This window comes from Gopherus flavomarginatus, chromosome 11 (assembly GCF_025201925.1).
Source record: "Gopherus flavomarginatus isolate rGopFla2 chromosome 11, rGopFla2.mat.asm, whole genome shotgun sequence".
NCBI classification, from domain to species: domain Eukaryota; kingdom Metazoa; phylum Chordata; order Testudines; family Testudinidae; genus Gopherus; species Gopherus flavomarginatus.
This window is the reverse complement of record NC_066627.1, coordinates 49,704,380-49,721,987: the sequence shown is the minus strand read 5'-3', so window position 1 is coordinate 49,721,987 and position 17,608 is coordinate 49,704,380. Positions and strand designations below refer to the sequence as shown.

The window sequence follows — 17,608 nt, the reverse complement described above, 5'->3', positions numbered from 1 at the left end:
ACTCCAGCGAGTACCCAGCAGCCAGGTATTGGGTCTCTGAAGTGTAATCGCAAAGGGTGTGACACAAGGGCTTTAGGTTCTGCAGCCACAGTGCAAGTTTCATCAATTTTCAAAAACTGACTCCCCACCCTTCCGCCATGAACATCCACCCCACGTCCGGCCCCAGACTCTGCACAGCCTGCCTGGGACTTGCCAAGAGAAACAGCCCCAATGGGCCAGATCCAAACCGCCTGCCATAAAATCCTGTGGGGGGCCCAGGGAACTGCCTCTAAATTCTTCTGTCGGGGGCAGAGGAAAAAGTGGCCTTTGCCCCCCATAAAAGCAGCAACTGGTCTGGCTCCAGACATTGTGGAGCTCGCAGTGTCCACCAGAAGCCAGGGCCATCAGCTGGAAAGCTCTGTATGGCTGCACCAGCTCTGGGGCCCTTCGCGGCTCCCTTCAGCTCCCTGGCAAGGTGACTCCAATGGCCCCCACTGCCAGGCCTCCCTCTGCCAATAGCTGCCCCTGGGTCCCACTAAAAGAGGCAGGTTGTGTTGTGTGTTGTGGATCTCTGGAAAATGACAGACCACCTGGGCTGTAGGGGCAGAGTTGCCATTGGTGCTGGGAGAAGATGCCCATGGGTCAGTGGGCTACAATGCCCAACCCAAGCAGGCCCAGGGCAAGGTCTGCTGGCAGGAAACACCTTGGGCCCAGCTTTTAGGTGGCTTCAACTTATCTCCAGAAATTGCACATGCCCATTTATCGCCCACACCCTCTGGACGTGGAGTTCCCCCAGTCTGGCACATGAACTGGTTGGGTGGTGCTCAGCTCCCCCTGCTTGTGCCAAGGCCCCCTGGTCCCTGCGGACTTACACTCACCACCTGGGAGGCTGAGCCAGGAGATCCAAACCTGGTGTGTAACTTGGTTTTACAAGGACAGATCTGGATGGGTGGCCAGAGAACTCCAAATTCGAAGCAGGCCCAGCCAGCACAAAGGGTGGCGAATACATCATGAACCGTCCTAGTGTCCAGATAAACCGTGCGCCCCGAGCAGAGCCTCCAGGCTCGGCTGGATACAGAGACAGGGTTCCCAGACTGACAATAACCATGAAGCACCTTATAAAGAACACGTGCAATGAACAGATGAGTCGCTACATTATCTGTTCACTCACAGACACTTCTCTCGGGTGGGGTTAAGGAAGCTCCTGCACAGTGTGGGGAGGGGGGCTCTGCCCCCCCCCCCCGGCCCACCTGAGACGTGGGACATTAAACAGTTGCAAATGTTAGGGAATTGCTCCATGATATTCCTGCCCCCCAACCTCATCCCCATGGAACAGCAGCTTTAATCCTGGGTATGGGGCAGGCCAGCTGGCTCAGCAGCACAAGAGCCGCAGGACTCTGCAGTCAGGGGTGACTTCAAGCATTGCCAGATTTTGCACAAATTTCTCCTGCCTCTTCACAGCTGAGCCGAGGCAGGAGGCTCCAGCCGGAGTCCAGAATCACAAGAAAAGCACAAACCAGCACTACAGATGGTCAGGGCTCCCTGCTCCCATCGCCTCCATGTCCCAGAGCACAGACCAGCAGGGTCACTACAGGATCCAACCTTGCCCAGAGCAGAAGGCGGGTGCTTAACAGGGAGGAACAGGGGTGCTGCAAATTGTTTCATTTTCACCGTACTTCGGCTTCCATTTACCACTGTGTCTTCTCCTCCCTCTCATCTCACAGTCAGGCCCAGAGGCCTTCTGCAAGGGGAGAATAGGGTTGAATCAGGCTGCTCCATCACTGGGCCAGGGCAGCCCCACTAGACTAGTTCTCTCCTGTAAATCATGGTGTCACATCTGCAAAACGCCCAGCTCCTGCCAGCCCAGGGAGCAAGAGTCTGAACATCAGCATCAAACCAGCAGGATTCAGGGGAGCTGCTTCGGGGCCGCTGGGTCTCACAGATACGCTGTGTGTTACACCAGAATCCTGTGCCTTGTACCCCATGTTCGAGCTCTGCTCCCTGAAGCGAAGGTCAATGCAGACAGCGCAGAGAGACAGGATGAAGGGGGCAGGGAGCCAGGTCAGGAATTCCCTGTCAGCTGCTCCATCAGGAGGTGGGGGAGTTTGGTACAGCTCATCAGACCTGGGCTCCATTGGCCTGGCCAGCGGGGGTCACTGCAGCCCCGTCTATGAACTCATTTCCCAGACTGCAGGGACAGAGGCGCAGACAGAGAAGTGGGCAGGCTTCAAAGGGTGCAAGAAAACCAGGAAACAGACGTGGGGCTGGTAAAGGAAAGAACCACAGAGATGAAAGAGGAGAGTCAGTGCATGACCTTCCCGTAGCATTAACCCAGCCCAGCAAGGAGCCTCCCCAGGGCAAATGCCACACATGCCCAGTCAGGAGAAGGGTGAATCATCATCCAGCTGAAGGTTTAAACTGAGAAAAAAAGTTAGTTGGGACTTTGCTTCTGAAATGTCCTGCGATTATGAGAAGCTGGTAATTGAATTCCCCCTCCCCTAGGAAAGGGGACGACCTCCCCAGGTCATAGATCAGGATATGGATGGTAGGAAGGACTGAGAAGGCTAAGACCAGGGAGAACTACAGCTGTCCCCCTGGTACCTTCTTGGGAGGTTGCAGCCAGCTTTGGGTTGGAACATGGGCTGGCCAGGGCAGGGAAGCCCAGAGCGGAGTGAGCTGAGGTTTGTCTCTGAGATAAGGCAGAGTGACCTGGGGAGGGGGGCCACCACGAGGCAGGGCGTGTTACATCAGCTTCATTGCACTCCAACTAAGGAGGAGTCCTGCTGGAATCCACCCCAGAGACAGCAATCGGGCATGGCCACTTGCATAGACGCCACCGAGAAATGGATCAGCCGCCTGGTAACGCCAAGGAGGAGATGGTTTGGCAGGGAGAGGGTTAATACACTGGTGGAAGCTTTCCAGCAGCTACCTGTTTGGGACCTTACGCTTAGCAACAGAAGAAAATCTCCCACCTGGTCTGGGCTGGCAGGGCTCACCCTGCCCCAGCTGGCTGTTTGGGGCAGGGACTGGCTGGCCAAGGGCCCTAGAGTGCCCTGAACGCAGGAAGGGCGTAGGTGCCACCCATCACTGCTATGTTAGTGGAGCTACTGAGGTCATACTTGGCTCAGAGATGCCCCAGATGTCACAGACACGGCTGTGCCAGCACTGGCTCTGAACTCCTCAATGGGTCCTGTCATGTTCTTCCTCAACTTCACACAGTGATAGATCCCGGTGTCCTAGGGGCAGGTGTCACTGATGCGAATGGTGAAGTTTGTGTCAGAGCCACGCACAGCCTGCGTCACCCGGGGAAATGATCCCATGTCTGTATAAACGAGCTGGCGGCCACTGCCCGAGTCCTTAAACCACTTCACGGGTCCTGCTGGAGCGAGCCCAGTCACAGAGCAGGTCAGAGTGACACTCTCTCCCGCTGACACCGACACAGCGCCCTGGGGCTGCAGCAGCTGGAACTCCTGGGCCTCAGCCCCTGGAAGGAGAGAACAGGACAGGCTGGGGGATGCTGGTTGACAAGCCCCAGTCCCGCAGCAGCAGGGGGCTGAGTCCCACGCCTGGCACCGCTGTGTGGATCCTGCTCCCAGCCCTGCCTAGAGCCGGGCCCTGCCCAGGGAGGGGTGCTAGCTGCCTGGGGAGTAACTTTGTGTCGTTCCACAGCGACCCCTGCAGGCTGCCCCGGAGCCGCGTTTCCAGAGCTCCGCCCCGGCTCCTAGGAGCAGGCAGGGACCAGAGAGCTGTTGTGCTGAGTGTAAACAGGGGAGCCGGGGCAGGGGCAGAGCTGCAGGGGCACGAGCAGGGACGATGGCCCAGAGCCCCTGCTGCTGTGCTGCTCCAGCCACACAAATCCCACGGGTAAACTAGAGGCAGGCCGGCTTCATAGCTTCCCAAGCCCAGCTCTTCCCACCCATCAAGGGCTCGTGGCACCCCTCCATTCCTACCTGTGCACCACCTGCCAGCCCCTTCCACCTCAGGGCCTCCCTGCAACTCCACCACTCCCTGCCTCATGAGGCTCTAAGTGTCCCCTCATTCCACCCTCCCCCACACCAGGGTCCCCCTTTCCTCAGGGGCTCTGTGCGCCCCCTCTTTCCCCCTTTCTCCCTCTGCCATACACCAGTGGCTCTGTGTGCCCCCTGCCCATCTCCCCTGTACCAGAGTCCCCCATTTTCCCCTTCCACCATGCCCTGCCATTTCCCTCACTGTTATCAGGGCCCGTGCAAGGATATTTTGCACCCTAGGCAAAACTTCCACCTTGCATCCTCTACTCCCCCCCGGAGCATCGCTTATTATAAATTTTCAAAAATGAATACAGTGGAGTCACATCTTACTTGGGGGTTAGGTTCTAAGGTCAGCGCATAAGAGGAAAATCATGTATAGTGAAAATTACCATAAAGTACAGTAAATACAGTATACACCAGAACAGGGGTCCTCAACCCATGTATTTATTGATTGGGGGAGGGATAGCTCAGTGGCTAGTGCACTGGCCTGCTAAACCGAGAGTTGTGAGCTCAATCCTTGAGGGGACCACTTATGAATCTGGGGCAAAATCAGTACTTGGTCCTGCTAGTGAAGGCAGGGGGCTGGGCTCAATGACCTTTCAAGGTCCCTTCCAGTTCTAGGAGATAGGTATAGCTCCATATATTTAACCTACGGCACACTTGCCAAAGGTGACACATGAGCTGATTTTTTTGTTTTAATGGCAGGCTGCAGGTCCCAGTCACCACTGAGCCTGCTGCCTGCCTGGGGTTCCATTCACTCAGCTGCCAGCTGGGGTCCCAGCTGGCAGCTCCACTCAGCCTCCTGCCATTCACCAAGGCTGGCAGGAGGCTGAGAAGGGTCAGTGGCGGAGACCTTGGCTGGCAAGGGGCCGGCAGCCAGAACCCCAGAGCATCAGCGGGCTGAGCAGGGCCGGCAGCTGGAATCTCAGCCCACTGCCAGCTAGGATCCCAGCCGCTGGCTCCTCTCAGCCTCCTGGCGGCCGGGGTGAACGGAACCCCAGGCCGGCAGACGGAACCCTGGGTGAACGGAACCCCAGACCATTCACCCAGGCCAGCAGGAGGCTGAGCATGGCTGGCGGCTGGGACCCCGGCTGGCAGGAGCCAGCCCACTGCCAGCCCTGCTCAGCCCACTGCCGGCTGGGCGAATGGAACCCCAGGTCGGCAGCACACTCAGCAGTGGCCGGGAACCACAGCCTGCCATTAAAAAAAATCAGCTTGCGTGCCACCTTTGACATGTGTGCCGTAGGTTGAGGACCCCTGTTCTAGTGTACTGTACTTTATGGTAATTTTCACTATATGCAATTTTCCTCTTACACAGTGACTTTAAACCTAACCCCCCTCCCATGTAAGATGTGACTCCACTGTAGTGTAAAGAAAAATTTGGGGGCACTGCTTTTTAGCATCCCCAAATCTTGGCACCCTAGGCGGCTGCCTAGTTTGCCTAGTGGCTACACCAGCCCTGATTGTTATTATTTCTTTTCCTTCTGCCTGGGAGAGAAGTCATGGAGGACATCAGCATGTTACTCTGCCCTGGGGTGTCAGGCAGAGCTGAGCTGTTAATCTGGAAGGCGTTTATGGGCTGTCATCACCCAATTCTTCGATCTCGAGCCAGTTACTGACCGAGCTGAAGCCAGTGTGCGAGCTAACCAGAGACAAGGGGCTCCATGTGTCCCCCACTTCTGCCTTCTGCTTTTCCAGTTTTCACCAAAATCAATTGGCTTCCTCCTGTTTGGCACCTATAACTATCCCTGAAGTGTTGGGATTGATAGATTAGAATTCAAAAGTTCCTGTGTTACGTCCAGCCAGGAGAGGAGGGGGTGCAGGCCTTGCTTCCCTCAGCGATAAATCACCAGCTCAGTGTATGTTACAGAGGGACCACTAGCGACGAGGGCTGCTTTGGATGTCACCCACTTCCCATAAAGGGAGAGACACTTTGCTCCTCAGACATCCCCACCCGACATGGCAGCCCCACTGGGTTGGCAAAGCTCTGTAGCAACGTGCTGAGTAAATGAGACTCTCACAGACTTGACCATGGTAAACTCCCCCATGGGACTTTTTACAGGCGCCAACTTTGGGATGAGAGGTGTCAAGTGAAGCGAAGGGAATGAAAGGGTAGGAACCAATGACCAGTTCTCAGTCTGGGAAGGGGACGGGAACCCAGGGCTCAGTGTCAGGCTGGATGATCTTCCAGGTATTTATTAAGTGTCCACAAGAGCAGTTGTTCAGTCAGGTGACAACTAGAAACCGTTGGATTGATCAAGCTGGGGTAGCGGGGACGGTGGGGTCAGGAGGAGCAGTGCATGCTCATGGGCTCTGACCCTGTTGTAATTTCTCAGGACAAAGGTCTAGGCAGCTCTGGGGGCAGCTCAGTGAAGACAATTTCTCAGTATACATGAACTGCAAAAAGAATGGAGTGAGACCGAAGAATCTGTGAAAAGGGGGCTAGGCAATAAGGTCTCAGCCCCGCTCCTGTATCCAAACAGGATCTCTGTACACCACAGAACCCCTTCCACTGTGATGGGACGGAGGCAGAGAACGGCTCGCGGGAGCAAGCTGGTCACAAGCTGGGGTCAGGAAGAAGTTTCCTCTCATGGTATAAAATAATACAGAGGCTTAGATCTTCCACTGACGCATCGGGAATTTATTACAGTTTCAAGGAGCAGGAAAGCAGTCTAGACAGTTTGTGCCTGCATGGGCAATACAGGTGTCACTTACCAGGGATTTCCAAAAGAAGCAGCAGCACTAGGCATGGCCGAGACAATGCAGACGTATGGGTCAAGAAAGCCATCATGATGGCAGTGGGGAGACCCTTCAACACTGCATCCTTTGCCAGTTCCCCATTGGCTCAAGAGATATTGAGAATTCGGAGTTAGGGATCAGACCATCCCCTGATGCAGAAGGAAGTGGATTGCGTTAGTGACATTTCCAGTTTTGAATCTGTGCAGGCAAAACTGTTTTTTCCCCACTCTTAATTTTACTTCTCACAGCAAAGTGGCTGGTGACCCGTGTTCTCCCATGAAGCCTCATAGTCCAGCCCTCTGACCCCCATGAAATAAAGCACCCAGGCTAACACTGCTAGGGTATTTAAGGGGGAAGAGAGGGCCTTGGCAGAGGGCTGTTCTTTGGGAAGGGGATTCCCCAATGATGTTTAAGACAAGGAAATCTGCCCACACCCCCCAAAGTCAGACCAGAGAATGTACTATCTGCGGCATGTTCAGCCACTCCCTGAGACCCCTGTTCTGCAGCGATTCTCTGAACAGGGCTGTTAATCTGACAGGCCCCTTCAATGCTCATCTGAGTGGGTGGAAGTCACTTGACTACTCACAGCACCTGAACCATGTGAATAGGCCAAGGAGGTGGGGGTTGGATCTGGATTAGGTCTAGGCTGGGGTTGGGTTTGATGGTGGAGATCTTATGAGACCAGCTTTTCTCTGGAGAGCCAAACCTGAGCCACGAAATGGCCTTTTCCAGTTTTGGATCCAATGCAGAACTCACACTGCGCGAGCCAGGAAGGTCTTGTGGTTACGGCACAGGTGAGCTGTTACGGAGTCACCTCGTGGGTCCTTAGGCAAATTGCTTACTATCTCTGTGCTTCTGTCTCCAGCGGTGCAGTGGGGATAACAGCACCTTCCTTCTTCTGCCCCTTGTCTGTCTCGGCTTCATAGACAGCAAGTTCTGTGGGGCAGGGACCATCAAATACCAACGCCTAGCGCAATGGGGCCCAGACGCTGCTGTGTCCTCCAGCACCCTGCAATAACGCTAACGAAGAAGTATATGGATGGAGTGATGAACAAGAGCCCCTTGCCTTGAAGGGGTTTGGATTTGAGACACCACTTTGGGTCATTGCTAGAGTTCAAACGGTATGAACATTCCCTCCCCGTGTTCTAACACTTCGTTAGTTTGGGCACCGCCAGGTCTTTTCCTGAGCGATGGCTCAAGCAGCAGGGCAGGCACTGAACGTGATAATTACGCATGTGCCAGTTGCTTCTGTTTCCTGTTGTGACTTCTCATTTTCCTTTGCCAGCTGAGCTGGCTGAGCTCAGACCATTGTTAAACCTACAGGGCTGACTGGTCTCCAACCTACAGCCCTGCAAATGGCTTTCCGCACGTCGGCGCGGCTTCAGCTGCTGAGCTTGTTGCTGGGTCTCTCTTCCATGGACAGGTCAGGTGAGTACAAAGCGGGCAAGCGATGGGAGCTTTGCAATACAATTTGGCTGGGTTAATGAACAGGGAAAGAAATCAGCCAGTTAGGGATCTCTGTGCAGGGGGGAGACAGAGACAGATGTCTATTTATAAGACACAGAGAGAGAGAAAGTGTGTGTGTGTGTGTGTGTGTGTGTGTGTGTGTGTGTGTGTGTGTGTGTGTGTGTGTGTGTGTGTGTGTGTGTGTGTGTGTGTGTGTGTTTAAAATAACCACAGAGCATTTACCCTCCCGGGGAGCCTGGGACATGGCGTTGCAAGGTTAAAGGTATTTCCTGGTGAATGGGACTCGACTCTGCAAAAACATCACAGCTCTTGGACTCTTTTCCAGGAGCTCCTCTGCAGTTTTCCTGCAGGTACATGCACACAGCACAGACCAGGCAGCACACACGTGTCCTGCGCGCTTTGCTTGCACCCAGCTCTGCACTGCTGTGACCTCCCTCCCGCAGAGCTGGGCTGCATGGAGTCAAGGCAGAGCTGCTCCCACATCACCTGCTTGGTTTTACAGCAGAGCAGCAAGTGATGTCAATCCTGGAAGAGCTGCTGGGACCCAGCTTCTTAAAGAGCAGCCGACGCTGGACAGAAAACTCCTGAAAAGCGTTGTACTTAGAAACGAGTCCTCCTCGCCTCTTCCCGCATTCGCTGCTTCTCCGGGGGCTTATTCCCTTTCAGTGAGGAGATCTGCAGGAGAACAGGGTCTTGGTTTGTGCAGAGATCATCTGACCCATCCGCTTCCCCTTCCCATCCCCCTCTGCCATCACAGCTTTGATGATCTCCCAGCCCAGCTGCTCCAGGTGGGGAATAACCAGCAATAACGCATAACCTCTTAAAGAGACAAAGTTCCTGCTTTCGTGCAACCACCCCGAGTTTATAAATAAAAAAGGGGAAGAGAAATGCCCAGGCATAACTTGCAGAGTCACTCTGCACAGAACGTTGTTTCCAGGTTTGCATGTTCAGCACAAGCAACACGCGGAGCCGATTCTGCCTCTGCCAAACAAGTGACTTCACCAGCATCCAGCCAGGAACATGGCAACCCATGACCTGCCCCAGACTCTGCGCCGAGAGAACCAGACTCAACTTCTCTGCAGTACTAGCCATGGGATGTGCCCTGGGTGGCTCTCTGAATTCTTTTCATGGGGCAGGGAAAAGGGCAGGCTTTGTTCTGCCCCCAGTAGCAGCACTAACCCCAAACATGGATCTTGAAGGATCCACTAGAGAGCATGGCCAACAGCTTCCAAGCTTGCAGCTTCACGTTGACTCCAGGGCCTTCTTCAGCTCCCCTCTAGCTCCTGGCAGCACAGCTCCATGGAAACCCCACGGCCAAGGCTCCCTCGGCCAGCAGCTGCTCCCTGATGCTCATAAGTGGAGGGCTCAATGCCATGGAGTGAAGCTCCAGAAGAGGGTGCATGGGGCTGCTGGGCAACATTGCCACAGGGTTGGGGGGGGGACATAATCTTATTGGATCTAGGGACTACCAATCCCAACACAGGCCAGTCCAAGAGCAGAGTCTGGGCCTGTGGGCCAAAGCATTCAGCCAGCCTCAACCAGGCATCTAATAGGGCATGCAAATTGTGCACTTCACACACGCACAGACACATGCAAACCTTTGCACATGCAGTCCCCAGAGTTGTGCACAGGAATTGGGTAATTTGGTGCCCAACCACCCATCTGCTAGGACAAAAGTACCTGTTGATTTAAGACATGCCAGTGTGGAGGCCCAGGCTGGGAATTTGCCCCTGGGTTGTAACTTGGTTTTTGTTTACAGCACAAGGAACATTAAAGGTTCAGGTGGGAACAACCCCCCATCTTGATCTCCTGGGACTCAACGAAGTGAGGAGTTTAGATAGGACTGAGCAGAGTGCAGGGAGGTAAATGGTTAAACCCAACAGACATCAGATCAACTATGGGCTTCCAAAACCAAGTCTCCAGTTCCTCGTGGGTGGAGAGGAAGATCTCCAAACATACTGTGAGCACTTGCAAATAATACACAATATAAGGAATAATAACAACTTCTTATCCTTGTCATTAACTAAAACTCGCCCACACTGTCTCTGCACTGCAGGTGCCGGGACCCAGGAGTTCCAGCTGCTGCAGCCCCAGGGCGCCGTGTCGGTGTCAGCGGGAGAGACTCTCACTCTGACCTGCTCTGTGACTGGGCTCGCTCCAGCAGGACCCGTGAAGTGGTTCAAGGACTCGGGCAGTGGCCACCGGCTCGTTTATGCAGACGCAGGATCATTCCCCCGGGTGACACGGGCTGTGAGTGGCTCTGACACAGACTTCACCATCCACATCAATGACACCCACCCCGAGGATGCTGGGATCTATCACTGTGTGAAGTTTAAGAAGGGATGGCAAGGACCCGATGAGGAGTTCAGATCTGGCGCTGGCACAGCCGTGTCTGTGGGCGGTGAGTGCGAGCTCCCCCCAGCCACACACCCCTCCCCACCAGGGGCTGGTACCAGGGCAGGAGGGAACAAACCAAACTCAAACTCTTCCTGCCCATTCTGTTCGCTATTCTTGCAGCTGTAACAGGCCTTGTGCGTTATAGAAGACACAGGACTCAACAGTAACAGAGATAATGATGAATCTTCATAAGGCTGCAGGACACAGGCACACCCTGTGGTTCTCCAGCTTCCAGACTAACACGGCCTGTGCTGCCCAGTGTCACCACACAGCGTCCCCCTGAATCCTGGCCTGGGTTTTTAACATAGATTCCAAGGCCAGAGGGGACCTTTGTGTCTAGCCTGACCTCCTGGATAGCACAGGCCAGAGAATTGCCCCAGAATAATCCCTAGAGCGGCTCTGTTAGAAAAACATCCCAGCCTTGATTTAAACACTGTCAGGGATGGAGAATCCTCACAACCTGTGGGAAGTTTTTCCAATGGTTAATTACTTGCATTGTTAAAAAATGTACTCCTTGTTTAGCTTCAGCTTCCAGCCACTGGATCATGTTAGACCTTTCTAGACTGAAGAGCCCGTGATTAAATGTGTTCCCCAATGTAGGTACTTATGGAATATGATCAAGCCATCTGTGACAGGTTGGATCACAGAACCCCCTTGGGAACTGCCAACTGATGTGCCAAAACTACTTCTGCCCGTTTTCCCTGCCAGCTCAGGACTCCAGCACCCTGTCTTGCTGAGCCAGACATTCCTGTCTGCTCCAACACAGACCCAGGGTCTGAACCACGTGCAGCAAAGCTGAAGACTTAACTGAAAGCAACTTAAGAAGTGTTCCTGTCTTTAACACTCAGATGCCCAACTCCCAATGGGGTCTAAACCCCAAATAAATCCGTTTTACCCTGTATAAAGCTTATACAGGGTTAACTCATAAATTGTTCACCCTCTATAACACTGATAGAGAGAGATGCACAGCTGTTCCGCGCCCCCCCCCCCCCACACTCATAGGTATTTTTACATACTCTGGGTTAATTAATAAGCAAAAAGTGATTTTATTAAATATAGATAGTAGGATTTCAGTGGTTCCAAGTAACAGAAGACAGAACAAAGTGAATTACCAAGCAAAATAAAATAAAACATGCAAGTCTAAACCTAATACAGTAAGAAAGCTGAATACAGATAAAATCTCACCCTCAGAGATGTTTCAATAAGCTTCTATCACAGACTGGATGCCTTCCTAGTCTGAGCACAGTCCTTTTCCCTGGCACAGCCCTTGTTCCAGCTCAGGTGGTAGCTAGGGGATTCCTCATGATTGCAGCCCCCTTTGTTCTGTTCCACCCCCTTATATAGCTTTGGCACAAGGCGGGAATCTTTTTTCTCTCTGGGTCTTCCCCCACCCCTTCTAAATGGAAAAGCACCAGGTTTAAGATGGATTCCAGCTCAGGTGACATGTTCATATGTCACTATAAGACTTCATTACCCACTTGTAAGTCTTCCTGTATACGCGTGTGCTGGCAAGTAAAACAGAGCCATCTACAGACAATTGTCCTGGTTAATGGGAGCCATCAAGATTCCAAACCACCATTAATGGCCCACACTTTGCATCATTACAATAGGACCTCAGAGTTATATTTCACATTTCTAGTTTCAGATACAAGAGTGATACATTCATACAAATAGAATGATCACACTCAGTAGATTATAAACTTTGTAATGATACCTTACAAGAGCCCTTTTGCATGAAGCATATTCCAGTTAAATTATATTCACACTCATTAGCATATTTTCATAAAATCATATAAAGTGCAATGTCACAGCATCCCTTAATCTTCTGTCTGTTAAGCTAGACAGATTGAGCTCCTGGAGTCGATCACTATAAGACAAGTTTTCTAATCCTTTAAATCATTCTCATGACCCCTCTCCAATTCATCAACATCCTTCTTGTATTGTGGGCACCAGAACTGGACACAGGAGTCCAGCAGCAATTGCACCAGTGCCAAATGCAGAGATAAAATAACTTCTCTACTTCTACTCCTGATTCCCCTGTTTATGCATCCAAGGATCTCATTTGCCCTTTTGGCCACTGCACCATTCTGGGAGCTCCATGTTCAGCTGATTAGCCAGCACACCCCCCAAATCTTTTCCAGAGTCCCTGTTTCCCAGGATAGAGTCCCCCATTGTGTGATTGGAGCCTCGTTCTTTGTTCCTAGATGTATATATTTGCATTTAGCCACACTAAAAAACATATTGTTTAATTGGTGCACAGAGTACCAAGCAATCCATATCACTCTGTATCAGTGACCTGGCCTCTTCATTATTTACCATTCCCCAATTTTTGTGTCATCTGTTCACTTTATCAGTGGTGTTTTTATGTTTTCTTCCAAGTCATTAATAAAAATGTTTAATAGTGTAGGGCCAAGAACTGATCCCTGCAGGATCCCTCTGGAAACACTCTTTCAGTGATGACTCCTGGTTTACAGTTACATTTTGAGACCTATCAGTTAGCCAGTTTTTAATCCACTTAATGTTTCCCATGTTAATTTTATATCTTTCCAGTTTTTCAATCAAAATATCCTGCATCAAATGCCTTAAAGAAGTTCAAGTATATTACCATTATTACCCTTAAACTTAATATCTCATCAAAAGAAGATATTAAATTAAACAGGATTTATTTTCCATAAACCCACATTGATTGGCATTAATTATATTACCCTTCTTTAATTCTTTATTAATCAAGTCCCATATCAGCTCCTCCATCATCTTGCCAGGGGTTGATGTCAGACTGGCATGCCTATAGTTGCCTAGATCATCCTTCTTACATTTTTTAAATATTGCACAACAAGAGCTTTCTTCCAGTCTACAGGAACTTACCAGGTGTTCGAAGACTTATTGAAAATCAACATTAATGATCCAGTGAGCTCCTCAGCCAGCTCTTTTAAAACTCTTGAATGCAAATTATCCAGACCTGCCGATTTAAAAATATCTGACTTTAGAAGCTACTGTTTAACATTCTCCAGAGACACTAGTGGAATGGAAAGAGTGTTGTCATATGACATGACTACATGATATGATTTTTCCACAAGTGTAGAACAGAAATATTTATTGAACACTTCTGCCTTTTTTCCATTATTACTGATAACCCTACCATTTTCAAGTAATGGATCAGTTCCATTGTTATGATTCTTTTTGTTCCTAATATATTTTTAAAACTCATTGTCCTTAACTCTGCTGGTCATAGATTTTGCCTTGTATCCCCTTTGCTTCCCTTATCAATTTTCTAAAATTCCTAGCTTCTGATTTTATTCATTACTACCAACTTTTCCTTTCTTCCAATTGTTTTATTTATATAGATATAGATAAATAATAGCTGCCTTCACTGCCTTTTTAAATTAGGTAAGTTTTTTAACCAACATGGCCTTCTTCATCGATTGTGGCTTTTGGGACATCCAGTAGAGTGTTCTTAAACAATTCCTAATTGTTCACTTTTTTCTGATTAAATTCTTCCTCCCATGTGATTTGGCTCATAATTATTTTCAGTTTTGTGAAACTGGCCCTTTGAAAGCACCATGTATATATCTATATCACCTGTCTGGACTTTATTCTGTTTGCACATCATAAATCTGATCAGATCATGACAACCTGTACCTAAAATACCATTGCTTTTAGTTCTGTGTTCAGTTCCTCTTTATCTCTCATGACAAGCTGTAATAGAGAATTCCCCTGTGTTGGATGCAACACTTTTTGTGTTAGGAAATTGTCATCTATACTGTTTAGAAAATCCGAGGATGTTTTAATCCTGGCAGCATGAGACCCCTAGCATATGTCACTCAAATTGAAGTGCCCCATCCCATTCCCTAGTATAATTTGGGGGTCTGTAGCAGACCCCAATTAACACCCCATCTGGTGCTTTACCTGTTAGGACATTGATCCACAAGCATTCAGAATCATTTTCTTCTAAGTTATCAGTGACTCAGAAACAGATGATGCCATCTTTGACATAGAGTGTCACCCCCCCTCCCCTTTTGCCCACTCTGTCTTTCCTAAAGAGGTTGTAACTGTTGATTTTAACATTCCAATAGTGCACATCCTCCCACCAGGTGTCAGTAACACTGCCTAGATCGAATGTATGCTCATAAAGGAGCCATTCCAATAACTTTTTGGTACCCAGGCTCCCCGGCAGTCCTGGAAGGACTGTGGACCGCGGTACAGAAGCATCGCAGACAAACCCACCTGTCAGTTATTTATGCACTGCAGAATGGTCTCTGCCACCCCCTGAAGTGCAACTTGTGCCTCTAGATTCTATTTCCTCAGGTCACACCCAGGTTTCACCTGTGGCTGCTGCTGCTGGGACAGTCTGTGTCCTCCTGGTCATTTTATTCCTTGTCTCCACTTACTTCTTTGTGAGAAAGAAGAGAGGTGAGTGCAGCGGTTCAACCAGCCTGTTCCATTTACTCCAGGGATATTTGCTGCTCCTAGCACAACTAACTGACCCATTGTTTCTTTCCTCTGCCCATCTAGGTAGGAGCCCCCGCACAGCCAGGTCTGTATAAAATTGATGTTAATCCAACAGCTCTGTTAGTCAAGCTAACCCATTCTCTCTCTGTCTGACCCAACAGCCTCCTGGCTTAAACCCCTCACCGCATTTTGTTCTGTAAAAGATCTTTTATCCATAGCACGTAGCTGTGTTTGGTTATTGTGACTTGAATTCTACCTGAAACCAGACCCCAGTAGTTTGTCTGTATGCTGGGACATCGCTCTGTGGTCTAGGTGTTTCTTAGGCACCTGTTACCTTGGTATTTAAGAGTCCAGCAAAGCAATATAAAAAGCAAGCACACAGAATGTCTGCCTCCAAAATCACCCCAAATACAAAGCCGATTTCAGGTTTGGCCAAGAACCCCGGGCAAACTTTCAGGGCCAGATTCTGTCCCGCGGATGGGCCCAGCTGCTTTTCTTCTACACAGTTCAGTTCTTGGGGGGCAAAAGCCTTTTTTCTGTGTCTTACTAGGATTCTCTTTCCCACAGGTCCCAGATTCCCTTTCCAGAGAACACGAGGACTCAGAGCCAGGTATGGCAGGATGCTGATACAAAGGGAGAGTTCACAGCTCAAGCAAGGGGTGCGGTTCCCAGCCTGAGGAGACATGTAACCTGCACTGGCTCAGATCACGCTTAGGTGCTAACACCAGAGTGTAGCTGCAGCAGGGGGAGAAGCTAGCTGGAGTCCTGGGGGGGGGGGGGTGACCTCAACCAGAAGGGGTGGGGCCTTTAAATCCCCAGGCCTTTTACATCACCGGCCTGGGAAGCCAGTCCAGTATGCCGTACCGTACTGTACCGGCTTACCTTCACCTCTGGACATACCCCCAGCTGCACTGGGCCTCCTCCCTGCTTCCTAGGACCAGGCCCGCAGGGTTTCGCCCTGATGCGTAGGGGCCGCGAGCATTTGGTCCTATTTCCAGGATGTCTGAGGCTGCACAAAACCCAACGCAGCACCCCAGCTGGAGCGCAGGGGAACTCCCCAGCTGCTCCCCTTCCGGCCTCCCAAATGGGTTCACTGAGTGGCCCAAGAGGCCACCTGGGCTGTCACTTTCCAGCCTGCATCACCTCCCAGAAGCGCGCTGAGGCACTGGCCAGGTTCTTCTCTCACTGGTGTAAGGCGAGAGTAAGTCCACTGAGGCCAACGCAGCGACATCAGTGTAACTGGGGGAGAATCAGGCTCATCGCCCTGTCATTGCTGTTAAAACACCAGGGTCATAGTGATCCAGGCCAGAAGGGGCCACCAGATCACCCAGCCCGACCTCCTGTATGGCACAGGGCCAGGCCACCAATGCCCAGCACCCGCACACTGACTCAGCAGCCCCAGGAGACAGACAGAGAATAGAAGAGACCACGGTAATTCCCATGGGAAGGGAAGTCAGTCATGTGGGGTCAGGCTCTGTGCTGGGCCTCTCCGGAGATGAAGCAAAGCAGGAGCAACCTTATGCGCTATTCCTAGGTGGGGGACAGTCCCACCAGAGGCCTCTCTGGCCCTGTCTACACTGCAGTCAGGGTGTGTCACTGCAGCACTGTAGACAAACCCGAGCTAGCTTGCTAACAATAGCAGTGTGTCCACAGTGGCACGGATGGCAGCATGCCACACTAGGTATGAGCCCGCTGGGGACCCGGCCCAGGGACCTGCTCAGGTGGCAAGCCCAGCCCACCTCCACTACACATACACTGCCCTCTTGACAAGCTCTTTAGATGGAAGCTAGCTCCGGAATGCCTACATGTGCTGCAATCACACCTCCGACTGCAACGCAAATATACCCAAGGTCATCCTGGCAATTCCCGGACGTTACCAGGAAAGGGGCTGCAACGGGGAGCAGCACCTGGCCCAGGAAGGGGTCACGTTGATTTTCCTGGCTTGCATTGGTACCAGAGTTGAACCCCTTCCAGCCCCTGCTGTCGCCCAGGCACAGGGAGATTTTCCAGCCTGTGGCTACTTCCCCCGTGGCGCACTGCAGCTTGGGTGGCGTTTCAGCCGCTAGCTCAGGTTCCTGTTGAGGTTTCTCTAGAGCCTTCGCGTTCTTTTTTTAAACCTAGTGTCTGTGTGTGTGATTCACTGGCAACCCAGCTGGCATTAACCCCTCCAGTGCCAGGCATGGACTGTACCCAGGGAAGTCGGGAGTTTGCAGACCGTGTAGGAATGTTTTATTTAACGGAACAGCATCCAGCTCAAACCAGGGCATCACGTTCCGCTCTGGTGGCCGTATGTGCTGAGAGCAGAGGTGGGATGAAGAAATAAACTGCTTGGAGAGCAGGGGAGGAAACTGGCCGGTTCGGGCTGACTGTAACTTTGCAATCTCTCCTCTTTTCCCCCTCCCTGTTCCCTGGGTGCAAAGCTACACCACAGTGGGCCATGGAGTAATTAAGAGGGATAAGACAAGGGCAGTTTGTTCTTCTAAACACGGGGATACCATACTGTGCCTGTGCTCATGCATAACTCAGCACGTACATAGCTTGCTACTGCACCCAGGAACCAATTCACAAAC

At 51.3% G+C, this 17,608-nt stretch overlaps 1 protein-coding gene across 3 annotated transcripts in view; it reads left to right on the top strand.

The window, feature by feature from the left end:
• Nucleotides 1-7,995: 7,995 nt before the first annotated feature.
• LOC127031484 (tyrosine-protein phosphatase non-receptor type substrate 1-like) overlaps nucleotides 7,996-17,608 on the top strand; it is a 78,517-nt gene continuing 68,904 nt past the window's right edge. Inside the window, exons 1-2 of one of the 3 annotated variants that reach the window (XM_050918337.1) lie at nucleotides 7,996-8,153; nucleotides 10,249-10,366. In XM_050918337.1, coding sequence (XP_050774294.1) covers nucleotides 8,081-8,153; nucleotides 10,249-10,366 — 191 coding nt within the window. In that variant the 5' untranslated portion in view covers nucleotides 7,996-8,080. Of the gene's footprint in view, nucleotides 8,154-10,248; nucleotides 10,594-17,608 lie in introns of all 3 variants that reach the window. The other 2 variants (XM_050918336.1, XM_050918338.1) reach the window with 2 other exon arrangements.